This window comes from Oreochromis aureus, linkage group 11 (assembly GCF_013358895.1).
Source record: "Oreochromis aureus strain Israel breed Guangdong linkage group 11, ZZ_aureus, whole genome shotgun sequence".
Classification (NCBI taxonomy): domain Eukaryota; kingdom Metazoa; phylum Chordata; class Actinopteri; order Cichliformes; family Cichlidae; genus Oreochromis; species Oreochromis aureus.
This window is the reverse complement of record NC_052952.1, coordinates 28,345,082-28,362,604: the sequence shown is the minus strand read 5'-3', so window position 1 is coordinate 28,362,604 and position 17,523 is coordinate 28,345,082. Positions and strand designations below refer to the sequence as shown.

The 17,523-nt window shown below is 36.2% G+C and overlaps 1 protein-coding gene and 2 long non-coding RNA genes across 5 annotated transcripts; 1 reads left to right on the top strand and 2 right to left on the bottom strand.

The window, feature by feature from the left end:
• Positions 1-2,092: 2,092 nt before the first annotated feature.
• Positions 2,093-5,225, bottom strand: LOC120442772. 2 transcript variants are annotated; one of them, XR_005614915.1, is made up of 5 exons: positions 5,141-5,225; positions 4,506-4,817; positions 4,144-4,258; positions 2,846-2,903; positions 2,093-2,747 (listed from the first exon to the last, which is right to left on the bottom strand). It is a non-coding gene; the product is annotated as an uncharacterized LOC120442772 (long non-coding RNA). The 2 variants fall into 2 exon arrangements; XR_005614914.1 differs by having other exon boundaries at positions 4,144-4,817.
• A 999-nt stretch (positions 5,226-6,224) lies between these two features.
• Positions 6,225-7,134, bottom strand: LOC116325123. Its single transcript, XR_005614801.1, has 3 exons — positions 7,057-7,134; positions 6,642-6,736; positions 6,225-6,327 (listed from the first exon to the last, which is right to left on the bottom strand). It is a non-coding gene; the product is annotated as an uncharacterized LOC116325123 (long non-coding RNA).
• A 3,134-nt stretch (positions 7,135-10,268) lies between these two features.
• LOC116325113 (sialic acid-binding Ig-like lectin 12) lies at positions 10,269-16,315 on the top strand. Of its 2 annotated transcripts, none has more exons than XM_031745928.2 (8): positions 10,269-10,346; positions 10,666-10,760; positions 11,078-11,452; positions 11,966-12,265; positions 12,590-12,901; positions 13,008-13,131; positions 13,645-13,714; positions 13,909-16,315. In XM_031745928.2, the coding sequence occupies exons 2-8, from the start codon at positions 10,718-10,720 to the stop codon at positions 14,263-14,265; spliced, it is 1,581 nt and encodes a 526-aa protein (XP_031601788.1). In that variant the 5' UTR covers positions 10,269-10,346; positions 10,666-10,717; the 3' UTR covers positions 14,266-16,315. The 2 variants fall into 2 exon arrangements, with proteins under 2 accessions (XP_031601788.1, XP_039475020.1); XM_039619086.1 differs by having other exon boundaries at positions 10,303-10,346; positions 10,670-10,760.
• Positions 16,316-17,523: the final 1,208 nt, after the last annotated feature.

Genomic DNA, 17,523 nt, shown 5'->3' with positions numbered 1-17,523 from the left:
TAAAATAATACAGTGTAAACAGGAACTTAGAGTGACTAAAATGATACTATATGGGGCAACACAGTAATCTTAATAATTGTCCAGAAACTTTTGAGAACACAGTGTAAATCCCCAAAATTTTGCAACCCAGCAACCTTAAAATCCCTCCCTAGCAAAGACAGAAGTTCTTTCAAATATCTGTGGCAGTTTCTCTTTTCATATTAATAAAACTCATAATTAAATATGTGGCTATTATTTTCTTTATTTAAGTGGCACCAAAAACAGAGCATTCACATAGATGCATGTATCACAGTGATATTAGATGATTGGGTCTAACTGAATCTGCAGAACTCCCAGAATCTTCCAAATATTTCAAAGCTTCACACTTGATACTAAAAATAATCCCTGACTTCATTGCTGTTAAAATGTCACATTAATGGTGGTTTTAGCTCTAAGTGTGGTGGCAGTGTAAGAGGAAATAATGGCGGGCAGAGTATAGAACAACTTCCTGGAAACACGTTAAAGATGCAAAGAGAAGTAAATTAAATAAATAACAGCAAAGGCTGGACTGCGTTGCTTTGTCACGTTCTATTATTACAGAAGATGGTTCTGATGTCATTTGACACAAAGATCATGGAAGCTCTAAGAAAGACCAACTCTGGATCATATCGAGTTATTATTGTTAGTAAGATGAAGAATGTCTGCATGTTGATTTCTGATGCAAACGTCACAGTTACAGAAATCAAAAACTTACTGCAATACTCCCAAAAAGTTGATTCTGAGAAACGTTTCATCGCCCATCCAAGTGACTTCTTTAGTCTCAGCTGACTGCAGTGTGGACCGCTGGTCATGACAATTTCCATATTAATGATCAAGAAACTGACCTCATATTTAGCAATGAGACGCTAAATGTTTTCTCTTATGTCTGTGTCATTCTGACTCGCTCTCTTCACGCCCAGATGATTTCAGGAGAATATCCAGAGCAGTGACCAGGAGCAGTTGAGGTATTGTTTCAAACTGTTTAAATATCTGTAGATTTAAAGACAAAGCTTCTACATAAATGCAGTTTCATGTTTGATCTGTATATTGTGGTATGAATTAGTATAATCTGCAGTTACTGTTCTCATGAGAACTAAAGTATATATTTATGTACTTCCTAAATAGACATCAGTATAGTTTCAGTCTGGCCAAACGTGTTCTCAGAGTTTACCACAGTAAGACACTATAACAGTCATCTGTAAATTCACACAATTTTTCTGTAGGTTGCAAAAGAAAACTTAAAGAAACTAAAACTACTGCAAGCACCTCTCCAGTGTTCTGTTTTTGTGGAGATGAGAAATAGCCTGAAGGCCTGAGCTGGACTTGTGCAATAGCAGGATTTCCAGGTGTCCAGCAGAACACTGGCATCCCTCAACAGAGAGGCACCAAATCTAGAAATAGCTGAAATTTTCTGTGGCCTCAAAGTACACAGCATGTTTACTAGGGTGGACAGAACACGGAGAAGGGAAACAGTGTTAAGAGGTGAACAACACTCAACATATGGACCAAGTCCTGAGCCTTGACCTTGACAGCTTCTGAAACTTGAAAACAAAAACAGTGAAGGTGTTCTCGTCCACTGTGGCACAATCAGAGGTGGCAAAAGTACAGAAATTCTTTAATTTGTAATATTACAGAATATAATATTAGTAAATGAGAAAATAAATGAATCTAAATTCTAATTAAAATTCTAATAAATGTACTCAGAATTAATCTGTTATTTAAAATATACATTTTCTGTTGCCTACATGCTGTTGGGTGACTTTGCCTCCACACCAAAAAGCTGAAAAAAACAGTCAGGGGTTAAAGTGAAATTTGGCAAGTGGGGGAACAGTACGATCTGTTGTAGTGGCTCAGTGTGGGTAAAATACTCACAACTCACAATAATTTCTAATGTGAGCTCGAGTAGATTTTCTAAATCTCCTGTTCTCACAGTTTACCACAGTAACAGACTATAGCAGTCATCTGTGAATTCACAAGATTTTAAAACTGAAGAATAGCTATTACAAGTATAATAATTATCACATTTACTTTGAACTTAGGATTTTATTGAAGTGATAAAACAAAAACTGTTACATGAAGCTACTGATTTTGCCTGATACAGTATACAGACATATGTGAAATGTACAGATGCTTTTTTTGCATACAAGAACGTCTCCACAAAGATTCACACAGTTTCACTTTGGTTATGCTTTTGTTGAAATTGGAGTTAATATGTAGATTTGTTACATTTATTACACAGTATAGTTGACAACTCAAAGTTTCCTTGTATTAAATGAAGTGGAGTAGCATAGCATTACATTAAGATTGCATGTCTTGATATCTTTAGCTAATCCCCACTAAGGACTGCCACTTACAAGGAGCCATCACATGAGAGTGTGTTTTATGAAAACCTCTTTGCCAGGATCTACATCTATATTAGAAACCCTGTTATTGTTTTATTTAGACTGCATTATACAGCACAGCCTAATATCTGAATAATTTTCCTTTTTTGTAAGTGCTGCAACAACACATGATCATCATTGTCCCTTTTTTCTGTCTTTATTTCAGCATATTCTGTTTCTCCTCTCCTTCCTGGTTTTTACTGCAAGACGTCATTGTCAACGTTCTCCACCTCTTTGGTGCCATGTCATCATCGGCACCAGCGATGCATTCTCACATGACCACGTTTCTTCTTCAGCTGCCTCTCGCTCATGGGTCCCATCTTATACTGTTGTTTGATCAGCATCCAGCTATCAGACACATTACAGGATAATTTGTCAGCTAATAAAAGTCAAGCATCTGTATAATTAAGCTACATGACAGAAGGCTAACTAATGATATGCATTACCATTGGTACTGCTTCAGTGGTCACAGTCTCCAGCTTTTCAGACCTCCTCCAGTTTTTTCTGAGAACAAATCAATTAATATGAATCCTTCTTGCAGAAGGTCCCAGAGCAGCTCACAGCAACAGCAGGTCATTCACATAAACTGAATGTTTTCTGTGATCACTCTGTTTTTGTTTTTTTCATTTTTCGGGGGAACAAATTATATCTTGAATCATAAATTCCAATTTATCCTTATATGTACATATGATATGTGCATTACTTATGTATACTGGTCCCATTAGGTAGGAATTACAGCATATTGGAAATGACAGATTGCCAAACTAACTATACATGATTAGCCCAAACATTATGACCAAATGAAGCATATAAACATTATGCTAACAATGGTGAAATCAAAAATCGGCATATATTAGAAAACGTGTGACTGACAGATGTCGTCCATAACTGGTGGAACATGGTGTGATATTTTAAAACCTGTTTCTTGTGGCTGCAAGCAAAGAACAGCATATAAAGCACACACACACACGCACACAGACATATACACATGCTGATATACACTCATCCCCCCTCCCCCTCCAAACGCGTTCGACGCTTATTCCCTTCCAATGCTGACGGTGGAGCATGGAGACCAGCACATAGGCTGCAGGCCCGGATGTACTGTCTACATTGGATGTCTCTCACCCTTTACCCATCCCTGTTGATTGTCATGTGTTTCTTTGGTGTATTAAGAGTTTTTTTTTTCATGTGCTATGTGCAGAGGTGTTTTTTTCTGTTCTCAAACTGATCTCCCTGTTGGAGCTCAGTCTGGGGGGAGTTATTTTTTTCTCCTTATCTTTCCTCATGTTGTGCTTTTCCATGTATACCTCTCTGACCTGTCTTCCCCATGTGATGTTTGTGTAATGTATGTATGGTCGGAGGGTAAGATGGCACCGCCATTGCGTGCAATAGGTCGGCAGCCTTAACATGAAATTTCCCCTTGTGGGACTAATAAAGGTATATCAAATCAATCAAATCAATCAAATCAAATCAAAAAGCAGCAACTGTCAAAATGTTTTGGTTCATCAGTTTTGTTATTATATTGTATTAAAATAAACCAATGTGTGGATGTTTATCGCTAAAAAAACTGCATTGTGATACAATGAAAGTGATCATTTGCATCAAATATATAGGAACATTTCTTTTTTGTAATATAATAGGATTGATGTTAGAACTAGATTAAATTCTTAGATTAAAATAATCTATATATTTAAAAAATAAAAAAAATAATCTTCGCATTCCAAAATTAAACTCTGAAATGTACCTGTTGGATTTTGTTACCAAAAAAGCAACGACTGCTGAAAGAATGATCCCAATAAAACAAATCAGAAAGCCCCTCAATGTTGCAGCGATAACTTTCGGGTCTTGTTTGTAAAGATCTGAAATCACAAGGTTGAAAAATGTTTTTTGCTTATGTTATATAAAACATGTAAAAACAGGAAGTGAATGTCTTACATTTTTTGATAGCTCTAGGATAGCAGATTTATAAATACTTACTAACTCCGTTTAACTTCTTTACTGTAATGCTGTGATTTAATTGTCCAATACTGTTACCGCTGACACATTCAATAGTGGAGTTGTCTTAAATTTGAGTATAGGGGAGATATTTCACTCGTAGATACTTACCGTTATTTTTTTCTTCAGGTGATGATGAATTAACATTGCACTCCTTTATTATAAGGCTGACATTTAATGAGGTATTTCTAATACTATTACTGCTGACACATTCAATAGTGGTGTTCTGACAGTGATCGTGGGACACAGTGATGGTGCTGGTGACTCTGGTGTTTGACACATTGGTTGTTACACAGTACTCAGTGTGGCTCTCCAAGTGTGGCCATTTGATGGTGGGTGAAGGAAACCCCTCACTGATACACACACAGGTCAAAACCTTTGACTGAGCACTACAATTAGAGTCATTCAAGATTCTTGGTGCATCTGCAAAAACAGAAGAAGAATCTCAGCATCAAACTTACAGTAAACTCATAGGAACATAAATAGTCTTAACACATCGCTTCAATATGAGAATATCTGATACTGAAGACACAACAATGCAATTAATATTACATTTACTTTCCACATTTTAATGAAAACTGTTTTTTCTTTTAAGTAAAAATGCAAATAATAGAGAGGATAAAATATAATGTCAGTTATGAAAGTTTTACACTTACAGTAATAACAACAATATTACTATAATTACTGCTACTACTACTAATACTGTAATAATGATAAAATATATTTTTGCTAAGAGTAATACTCACACTTGACATTAAGAGTTTTTGTCTCATTTGTTGTGACACTTTTGAAGGTGACCTTACAGGTGACCTGACCACCGTTGTGTTTAGCTTGAGCGTTAAAGGTCAGAGTTGACTTGAAATCAGTCTGATTCTTAGACTTGAATTCACTGTTGTTTTCTTTGATTTCAGATGGGTTTTGTCCTGATCCACTCCATATCCAGGTGATTGTGGATCCAGGGCAAAGAAGAGGAGTGCTGCACGTCAGTGTAGTCTGCTCTCCCTCTGTTATTTCAGGAATCTCTAGTGTGGGCCTTTCACTCAGCTCTAATAAGAGAGTATATGAAACAAGAAATTATAATCAGCATACAGAGCACTGCTAATTTAAAGTAGACATATGATACTTTGTTAGGTGTCTTAAATTGTAAAAAGTACAAGATAAGGCTGAAAAGTTCCAAGACAGATACAAGCTCTGTCCCCAGAGAGGTATACCCAAACATCAGTTTATGTCTGACCAAAGGAAAAGACTAAAGGACATTGAGCAGTTTCTGTTTTTTGTTTTCACTTTAGCTGACAAATCTGATGAATGGAAGACACAGGACCTTCATTACAGGAAGATGTTGTGCCTTTGTGTTAATCTGAGCATCATGTTTATTCACAAAAATCTTTGGAGTGGTAATGATTTAATAACCCTTAAACTCATGTTAAACAAACATGTACTAGTGCCATAATGCAGCTGTAGTTAATACATCTCATTGTAATTTAGTCAAGCTAACTCATTTAAATCAAACATGATAACATAGTGACTGTGCATGGAGTATCAGTGGTAGGTTTTGATACCTGTAACTGTGACTGTGACGTTTGCATCAGAAATCAATGTGCAGTGAGTCTCTGTCTTAACAACAACGTGATATGATCCAGAGTCCGACTTGGTGAGATTATTGATGATGATGCTGCAGTTCTTATTTTTCTGGTTAGGCTCCAACAGTGACACCCTCCCTTGAAACTCAGAGTCAGCTTCAGTATTGTTACTGAAGTCAAATATTGTTTTAGTTATGTTTCCATCATGTTTATACCAAGTTATATTTTCAACATCACCATCGTCTGTAGTAAAGAACATGGTAAAACAACACACAGTCCAGCCTGTGCTGATACATTTCTTTCACTTTGTGGGGTTCTGCTGTTGCTGTTTGGACACTGAGGAGTCCCAGAACCTGAACATGCAAAAAGAAAAGAGACAAACCAGAAGAGAAGATGCTGAGTTCATGAAAATAAAAATGATGGTAACCAACACCATCAGTTTACATCATTTACAATGTTTGTATTTAAAGATGCCTCTTTTACTTTACTTCTGCTGTTAACTGATATGACTTAGATAAGCGATGCAGTACACAGCTGTTGCTTCCCATTTTAATTTAGTAAATGACAATTTCAAACACCGCTGTCTTTGAAACTGCAGTTTTCCTTCTTTTGTAGTTTCCTTAAACTCATATATTGATGAAGATTGAAATAAAGTTTCCTTCTATACCTTTGTCAGCGAGGAGCAGAATCACCCAGATGAGAGTTAACATTCTGATTTGACAATTTAGACAGCACGGCTTCTCTCCACAGGATAGACGCTTTCTTTTCAAAGCACAAACACACAAAAGGTGCAGTAAAAATATAGAAAGTTCAGTGGCTGATAGAATCACATACAGGATATTACACTTACATATTTACTGCTTTAATATATTTCATGTGACCAATAAACTTGGCTGAGATCTTGAAATATCACAGTTTAAAGCATTTCTTGATATCTGTGCCATCGAGAGGCTAAAAATTATTAATGGAAATCTCCCAGCCTCAGACTTCTTCAGTTAAGTATACACCAATCATTTAAAACCATTTTTATGAAATTACTGAAGCAAGAATACTACAGAGAAAAATGGATGAAAGTGTTTTACCCTCACTCTGTGTGAATCTCCAGCTCTTGTTTCCACACACTGATCTCTGCAGACTGTCTGCTTTCAACTGACTCTTCTTCCTCCTCCTCCTCCTCCTCCTCCTCCTCCTTTGTTACTTCTCTTTGCACTTCAGCAAGTTTACAGGAAGTTTCGCTTTACTCTGCTGGCCATTATTTCCTCTTAGACTGCCACCACACTTACAGCTAAAACCTCCTATCACATTATGATGTTAATGTGAAACTTTAACAGCAGTGAAATCAGAGATAATCTTGAACCTGAGGTGCTAAGCTTTCAAATATTTGGATGTTCAAAATGGTTCAATTGTTTTACAAACAATCGCCTGACAATCATATATTGTAATGCATTGTAATATATAGATGCATGTTAATGCTCCGCTTTTTGGGGCCACTTTGATCTTTGAAATAACTTCTGTATTTGCAAGAGGAAGATTTGCTGTTTTTCAAAATGTTTGTACAAAAGAAGTCATTTAGATGAGTGATGAAATGTTTCTCTTACTGAAAACTGAAGGAGAAGCTGAACAGACTAAACTCTCTGGGATTTACACATTCTTATTAACATTATTAATAATGTTAATAATGATCACTTTATTCTCTCTAAGTTCCTGTTTAGACTTTACTGCTTTAAGATTACAATAATTTCTGTATAAATACAATTTGTCCTTGTCAGTTACTGACAGCACGAACTAATGAAACCTTCAGACAGTCCCACAGTGTGGGACTGTCTGAAGGTGCCAAAACCTTGCAGCACGGTGCCAAAACCTTGCAGCAGGCTCTGGATGCTGAGATGTAGACAGAGCGGGGCTCACAAGGGGGCCCTAGCCACCCTCAAAACTGGAACGAATGCAGGGGAATGCAGGGTCTGAACCGCCCTGGGAGCAGGAGCAGGAAGAGAGACATGTTCTCGGATGATCACAAGAGGAGAAAAACGATCATTTTCAGGAACATAAAAGTCCTTGATGAGAACCTCAGAGTACAATTGTTATGGAAGCAGGCTGATAATGAGCATTCTTCTGATAGTCCAGCACGGGTTCACAATAAACAGTATTAGATTTTTCTGGGCTGCGAACAGCAGTCTTTGCGTTCCACGGAGACGGTGGAAGCATGCATTGAACAATACAACTCTTATTTAAATTTGTTTGATGATCTGAATCATTTAAGTGTGACAAAAATACAGATAAAATTGGAAACCAGGAAAGCAGCAAACACTTTTTCACACCACTATACTTGAACGTTCACCTGAACGATGGACTGGAGGAGCAACAATGATGCTGTGTGTAAGCAGGGGATGAGCAGATTCTACTTTCTAATGAAGCCCAGATGCTTTAATGTGCCCAGAGAGTTGTTGGAGCTCTTCCATGCCATCTTCCTCTGCTTGTCCACCACTACCATGTCTGATTGGTTGATGTCATCCATGCAGAGGAGGTGGTTGATGATTGCTCTGTTCCGTTATTGCTGTGAAATATGTTTCCTTTCCGTTCCTGTTATAAACAGCTTTATGTTTTCCACTATTTACATACAGTATACTCATTAATTGTGCACAATATTTGACTTTTTTGTCAAATGGCATTTAAGAGTGGTCAGAAGCCATATTAGTTAACCACAAAGTGAAAAAGCTGCAACAGCTTTTTTGTTAAATACATTCGCACAGGTATGGCACCTATGTTTTTAAAATGGTATCTTCTTTATTTTCCTGTATATTACTCTTTGTTTATATTACTTATTAGCTGCTATTTTGTTTCCTATGTAAATTCTTCCACTCACCTGTAGGGGGCAGAGTAAACCATCTACAGCACAGTAGTCATATGGTGTGGTCCGAGCCTGGAGCCTCTGCACAGACAGGTGCTGTATACTATTATACAACCTTATGTAATACTATTACAAAAGTTAATACTATGCATAAATGAACCCATGCACCCATATTGGCACTGAGTGAGAAAAATTATACTTGTGTGTTAAAATAGACAATTTATCGTTGTCAAAATGTTCGCTTAATTTTCAATATAAGAGGCTGACAAATTCTACCCAATTAAACGTGATGACACCAGCTCATATATTACATTAAGCTATTCACACATTTATTAGAGGTTGCAAAACTTCACCACTGCATAGGTCAAAGGTAGCTGCTTGCACGAATGATCTGTGGGGTTATTTTTTTCGGTGCAGGCTTGTACAACCTGCCAAAGCTAATACATGAGCTGGAGAAGCTGAGGGACTATATTTTTCAAAGTTAGGCTTTCCGTCTTCCTATTTTTTTCTTTATTACAGTGGAAAGATGAGGCGATATGCAAATTTAATGATGAAAAAAAACACTTCAGGTACAATAGTTTATAGTATTTAGTGATATTTCTTTTGCATATTAAATGTTTTAGGTTGAGTTTCCCTTTATGATTCTGTTGAAGTTGTTCTATATGTCAGGGGTTACTTCCCCTTTTAGAAATGTACTGCATGAATACTCTTGACTTACAGTATCGCAGTGAGCAATATGTCACCCTTTGAAACAGAAAGCATGTTTGAAGGATATGTTAGTTACATCTTTCTTACCTCTGTCACACTGTGGGACTGTCTGAAGGTTTCATTAGTTCATGCTGTCAGTAACTGACAAGGACAAATTGTATTTATACAGAAATTATTGTAATCTTAAAGCAGTAAAGTCTAAACAGGAACTTAGAGAGAATAAAGTGATCATTATTAACATTATTAATAATGTTAATAAGAATGTGTAAATCCCAGAGAGTTTAGTCTGTTCAGCTTCTCCTTCAGTTTTCAGTAAGAGAAACATTTCATCACTCATCTAAATGACTTCTTTTGTACAAACATTTTGAAAAACAGCAAATCTTCCTCTTGCAAATACAGAAGTTATTTCAAAGATCAAAGTGGCCCCAAAAAGCGGATCATTAACATGCATCTATATATTACAATGCATTACAATATATGATTGTCAGGCGATTGTTTTTAAAACAATTGAACCATTTTGAACATCCAAATATTTGAAAGCTTAGCACCTCAGGTTCAAGATTATCTCTGATTTCACTGCTGTTAAAGTTTCACATTAACATCATAATGTGATAGGAGGTTTTAGCTGTAAGTGTGGTGGCAGTCTAAGAGGAAATAATGGCCAGCAGAGTAAAGCGAAACTTCCTGTAAACTTGCTGAAGTGCAAAGAGAAGTAACAAAGGAGGAGGAGGAGGAGGAAGAAGAGTCAGTTGAAAGCAGACAGTCTGCAGAGATCAGTGTGTGGAAACAAGAGCTGGAGATTCACACAGAGTGAGGGTAAAACACTTTCATCCATTTTTCTCTGTGGTATTCTTGCTTCAGTAATTTCATAAAAATGATTGTAAATGATTGGTGTATACTTACTGAAGAAGTCTGAGGCTGGGAGATTTCCATTAATAATTTTTAGCCTCTCGATGGCACAGATATCAAGAAATGCTTTAAACTGTGATATTTCAAGATCTCAGCCAAGTTTATTGGTCACATGAAATATATTAAAGCAGTAAATATGTAAGTGTAATATCCTGTATGTGATTCTATCAGCCACTGAACTTTCTATATTTTTACTGCATCTTTTGTGTGTTTGTGCTTTGAAAAGAAAGCGTCTATCCTGTGGAGAGAAGCCGTGCTGTCTGAATTGTCAAATCAGAATGTTAACTCTCATCTGGGTGATTCTGCTCCTCGCTGACAAAGGTATAGAAGGAAACTTTATTTCAATCTTCATCAATATATGAGTTTAAGGAAACTACAAAAAGAAGGAAAACTGCAGTTTCAAAGACAGCGGTGTTTGAAATTGTCATTTACTAAATTAAAAATGGGAAGCAACAGCTGTGTACTGCATCGCTTATCTAAGTCATATCAGTTAACAGCAGAAGTAAAGTAAAAGAGGCATCTTTAAATACAAACATTGTAAATGATGTAAACTGATGGTGTTGGTTACCATCATTTTTTATTTTCATGAACTCAGCATCTTCTCTTCTGGTTTGTCTCTTTTCTTTTTGCATGTTCAGGTTCTGGGACTCCTCAGTGTCCAAACAGCAACAGCAGAACCCCACAAAGTGAAAGAAATGTATCAGCACAGGCTGGACTGTGTGTTGTTTTACCATGTTCTTTTACTACAGACGATGGTGATGTTGAAAATATAACTTGGTATAAACATGATGGAAACATAACTAAAACAATATTTGACTTCAGTAACAATACGAAAGCTGACTCTGAGTTTCAAGGGAGGGTGTCACTGTTGGAGCCTAACCAGAAAAATAAGAACTGCAGCATCATCATCAATAATCTCACCAAGTCGGACTCTGGATCATATCACGTTGTTGTTAAGACAGAGACTCACTGCACATTGATTTCTGATGCAAACGTCACAGTCACAGTTACAGGTATCAAAACCTACCACTGATACTCCATGCACAGTCACTATGTTATCATGTTTGATTTAAATGAGTTAGCTTGACTAAATTACAATGAGATGTATTAACTACAGCTGCATTATGGCACTAGTACATGTTTGTTTAACATGAGTTTAAGGGTTATTAAATCATTACCACTCCAAAGATTTTTGTGAATAAACATGATGCTCAGATTAACACAAAGGCACAACATCTTCCTGTAATGAAGGTCCTGTGTCTTCCATTCATCAGATTTGTCAGCTAAAGTGAAAAACAAAAACAGAAACTGCTCAATGTCCTTTAGTCTTTTCCTTTGGTCAGACATAAACTGATGTTTGGGTATACCTCTCTGGGGACAGAGCTTGTATCTGTCTTGGAACTTTTCAGCCTTATCTTGTACTTTTTACAATTTAAGACACCTAACAAAGTATCATATGTCTACTTTAAATTAGCAGTGCTCTGTATGCTGATTATAATTTCTTGTTTCATATACTCTCTTATTAGAGCTGAGTGAAAGGCCCACACTGGAGATTCCTGAAATAACAGAGGGAGAGCAGACTACACTGACGTGCAGCACTCCTCTTCTTTGCCCTGGATCCACAATCACCTGGATATGGAGTGGATCAGGACAAAACCCATCTGAAATCAAAGAAAACAACAGTGAATTCAAGTCTAAGAATCAGACTGATTTCAAGTCAACTCTGACCTTTAACGCTTCGGCTAAACACAACGGTGGTCAGGTCACCTGTAAGGTCACCTTCAAAAGTGTCACAACAAATGAGACAAAAACTCTTAATGTCAAGTGTGAGTATTACTCTTAGCAAAAATATATTTTATCATTATTACAGTATTAGTAGTAGTAGCAGTAATTATAGTAATATTGTTGTTATTACTGTAAGTGTAAAACTTTCATAACTGACATTATATTTTATCCTCTCTTATTATTTGCATTTTTTACTTAAAAGAAAAACAGTTTTCATTAAAATGTGGAAAGTAAATGTAATATTAATTGCATTGTTGTGTCTTCAGTATCAGATATTCTCATATTGAAGCGATGTGTTAAGACTATTTATGTTCCTATGAGTTTACTGTAAGTTTGATGCTGAGATTCTTCTTCTGTTTTTGCAGATGCACCAAGAATCTTGAATGACTCTAATTGTAGTGCTCAGTCAAAGGTTTTGACCTGTGTGTGTATCAGTGAGGGGTTTCCTTCACCCACCATCAAATGGCCACACTTGGAGAGCCACACTGAGTACTGTGTAACAACCAATGTGTCAAACACCAGAGTCACCAGCACCATCACTGTGTCCCACGATCACTGTCAGAACACCACTATTGAATGTGTCAGCAGTAATAGTATTAGAAATACCTCATTAAATGTCAGCCTTATAATAAAGGAGTGCAATGTTAATTCATCATCACCTGAAGAAAAAAATAACGGTAAGTATCTACGAGTGAAATATCTCCCCTATACTCAAATTTAAGAAATTTCAATACCTGTTTTCAGCTTTAGGTAATCAGCGCGGTTTATCTCCTTTGATTTCAGACATATTCAAACAGTTTTTAACAATTATTCAAGAGCTGAAAGTCATCATTGCAGTGTTGACGGGGTTTGTGATTGGGATAATCCTTTCAACAATCATTGCTTGTTTGGTAACAAAATCTCGCAGGTAATATTACATCTATATGTTATTTTCTATTTTTAACATCAGTGTTTTTGTATATTTTATTTTATAAAAAGCAATATTATATTTTCTGAAATTTACATATTAATGCTCACCATTTTCCTGGTATAATCGAACGATTTCTGTTTGCACACATGTAAATTTCTATTAGCTCATTTTTATATAAAGTTTATTATATACTGTTAGAGGTCCTAAATGGTGACTTAAATTTTTATACCAGAACTTTCCACACATAAATCCCATTATATATGGGAAAGAACTGAAACACATATTGTAAAATATCAAAATTTTCAGATATTGTATTGTCACCATTATCATGCTGCAATCATTATTTACTTTTTGTGAGTTTTCATAAAGTTTTGGCTTATCTTACGTCATCAGCTTCTGAAAATTAAAACTGAGACACATGCCATTATATTTATATGTAAAGATAAAGTGCATTTTTTGATTCAAGACATTTTTTGGGCTTTTAACCTGAGAAAAACAATTTCTTCCCAGAAAAAAGTGGAAGAGGTCGGAAAATCCTTCTGAAAACCTGGAGATGGGGACTTCTGAAGCTGGTCCAACGGTAACTTAAATAACTAGTTAGCCTTTGGTAACATATCTGAATATCATATTTGTTTTATGATATTAGTTTGATTTTAATTATATTTTTGCTAAAATATTAAGCTTATTTGTTTTCTGTCATGTAACTACATTATTAAATTTTCAGTTTTTTATAAGCTGTTAAATTACCTGTAATTGCTGCCTTGTGCTTGGTAGATGGATGCTGATCAAGCAGCAACATATGATAGGATCCGTGAGCCAGAGGACGCTGAAGGAGAACCTGAGTCTGTTGCGCAATTGCCATCCAATGGAAACTGCAGAACAGAGGTGGAGTACTCTGACATTAACTTCTCTGCACTAAGACCCAAGAATCCTGAAGAGGCAGAAAACACGCAGGATGCCAGAGACACCGAGTATGCTGAAATTAAAAGAGAAGGACTGAGACAAGAAGACGCCCAAGAGGACAGTGAACTGTTGGAGGGCAATGAGGAGAATGAGTTGATGAGTAAAAAGGACAATGAGGAAGGTGAGGATGTGGCGCTGTATTCCAGTGTGGAGGAATTAATGGGTTAATTATGAGAGGTGTGAAATTTGGAGAGATTAACTGTGAAGCATCACACAACCATTACAAACAGAAGATACATGCATACTGCAATCAACGTATGCACTGAGAATTGTGTGTGCTGTGTTAGATGAGATGGCATTTCTGGGATTTTTCAATTACCAAAAATATAAGAATGTATGTAATATAAAAGGACAAACGCGTTTCCACAGGACTTACAAAAATGGTAAAAATATCAGGCTATGGTGTTTAATGTGGTCTAAACAGAATAATAGTGGGTCGACTAATCAGATCCAGGTGCTGACAAAAAGGTTTTCATGAAATATCCTCTCATGTGACAACTTCTATCTTTGGTATGTAAGTGGCAGTCGTTAGTGGAGACCTATGGTGGCTATGCAACTGTACTTATTTAATACAAGGAAATCTTCAGGTGTCAGCCATACTATGTAAATATTGTAATAAATCTTCATATTTACTTCACCTGTTCCACAAAAACATAACAAGGTGAAACTATTTAAATCATGGGTGTCAAACTCCAGTCCTCGAGGGCCGGCGTCCTGAAACGTTTCCATGTGTCCCTGCTGCAACACACCTGGATAACATTAGTAGGTCATTTGCGAGACTCTGTAGCGCTTGACTGCATGCTGAGATGGCAACCCCTAACCCAAGTCAAGTAAATGTAAATAAATGAAGTGAAAAATGTACGTGTAAAAGTTCTTTTATTGCACTGTGTTCATTCACTTATGAGCTGCTGTAACATGAATCAAATAGCTGAATTCCCACCTCAGCATGCTAATGACCTACTAATGTTATTCAGGAGTGTTGCAGCAGGAACACATAGAAAAGTTTCAGGACGCCGGCCCTCAAGGACTGGAGTTTGACACCTGTGGTTTAAATCATGAATATAAATCTTAAATCTTTGTGAAAAAGTTTTTGTATGCAAACAATATTCTTTACATTTTGCATATCTCTGTATGATACAATTAGCAGCTTCATGTAACAGTCAAACATTTCATCACATTAATAAAATTCAGTCATAAATAAGGTGAATGCAACTGAAATCACATTCAAGCTCAGAGTGAGAATTTATTCAGTTACATTATGAAGTTTGCCACAGTGGAGGAGGGGAGAGATCACCTTTGCTTTGTTTTAAACCATAAAAAGCTAAAGGAAAGCTCACCCTGGTAAAGCTTTTGTACAAATTCAGACCACGCATGGCATTTTCTAGTTTGACGCCTCTCAGTCTAAGGTTGTCTGTGTTCTGCTTCACTGCTGTAAATACTGCAATTGCAAAAGTCCAGCTCCACCCTTCAGGCTACTTCTCTACTCCACAAACACTGGACTAAGGGGGTCATAATATTTAGATTTCAGGTTTCTTTTACAGCTTAAAATTGTGTGACTTGACAATTGACTGTTATAGTCTCTTACAGTGTCAAAATGTGAGAACAGGAAGATTAGACCCAGTGAAAACAGAGTGATGCCTAATAAGGAAGGATATAAATGTATTCGCCTGTAACTGTTGTGAGAACAATAACTAGTTCATGAGTACTGTACATAGGTGACAGATGTAAGTAGATGAATGCTCAATCTTTGTGTTTGAATCTGCTGGTATTTAAAGCATGTGTTAAATAATATTGTTTTAATCATATATTTTTTAATATGGTTTTTATATATCAATAATCTCACACCATCGTACTTTAAACAGTATGCACTGTGTTGCACAAAGTAAAAAAAACAAGCCAGCTATTTCACAGTTTAAAGTGCTGATGCAAAGTGAAGATACGGTTGTTGTTGGTTGATTGGTTTCTCAGCATGACAACAATTTGTTTCTCCTGTTTTTAGCAACTGTTGCGTACTTCCCTTTTTTTTGAAAAAAAAAAGGTTTATGTCACTTATAGTCAGTGCTACAACAAAAATGCTTACTTTTTTAGTGCTCTTTGTTACATTTCTTTTTGGCATACTGTGATACCCTGAGATTGAGGAATTACTGTAATGTGAGGAGAAGAGCAGTTATACTCTGCAGTAAGTGTGTGTGCAGGTTTTGGTTTGTAAGTTTTTCAAACCTGCCGTTAAATTTTTTTTTTTTGGGGGTCCAAAATTGATTCCCATGAGGACCGCAGTAGTCAAATACTGTCACATCAGTATGGAAAATATGAATTTGTAACATCCTGTAGCGACATCTGTGTTAGGCCTGTTTCCTGTGCAGTTTGCTTCCTGTACATTTCTTGAGCATTCTTCTGTTAATAAAACTACTGAATTTTGAAAGGACAAAAAAAAAAAAAAAACTGCCCTCTTGTCTCTCCTGAGAACATTTCTCAACATTATTTCTCTTTCAGTACAATTTTGACCTCATCAGCACTGTTTTCAGAAATATGTAACACACTAAAATTACTTAAAAATTGCAGAGGTTATTTTCTTTTTTCTTGTTTTTGCTATTGACTATAGCACTTTAATTAACTGCTATTTAGTATAGCGGTTAATTAAAGTGCAACACTTTGCTCTTATATGCATATGTAAGAATGACATACTTCTTATTGCTGCAAATAGCATTTCCTCTTTCAGGGGTTAGGTAGAATTTCAGAAGCCTTGCCATCTTACATTTGAAGAAGTCTGTCAATAGTAAATACATTTCATGATATATTAACAACATTTTCAAGTCTTCTGTCCCTAATGTATCCTTCTTCTTGAACATTTGCCTTTTTGTTGAGATTTGGTGTTGAGTTCAGTGCATGGCTTCTCTGGAGGCAGCAGTGTGCAGTGTTGTTGGACTGCATTATATTATTACTGGACACTTCATGAAGTACACGTTGCTTTTGGATCAATCTTTTGATTTTGAAGTGTTGTACATTCAGAGATGTTCTTCTGCATACCTGGGTATAATGAGCAGTTATTTGAGCTACTGTTGCCTTTCTATTAGCTCAAAAAAGTGTGATCGCTGAGCTCTGACATCAGGCGAGGATGTTTTTAGCCACTTTCTGGATATTTTCTCTTTTTGAGACCATTTTTATGTATCTTTCTGTACACATTAAAGACTATAAATAGTGTAATTCAATCAGGAGCGTCCTTAAAAATGCTGAATAAATAAATTATAAAGATAGATAACTTTGTAGGGGTGTAGGGTGGGGTTATGTTAACCATAAATTAAAATTTGTCTTCAACATGGATGAAAATTGATAACAAGTCTCATAACTAGAAAACTATGATTCTTATAACTGTCTTAACGCTGTCTTTATATTTATATTTATGAGGAGTAAAAGCCAAACTCGTGT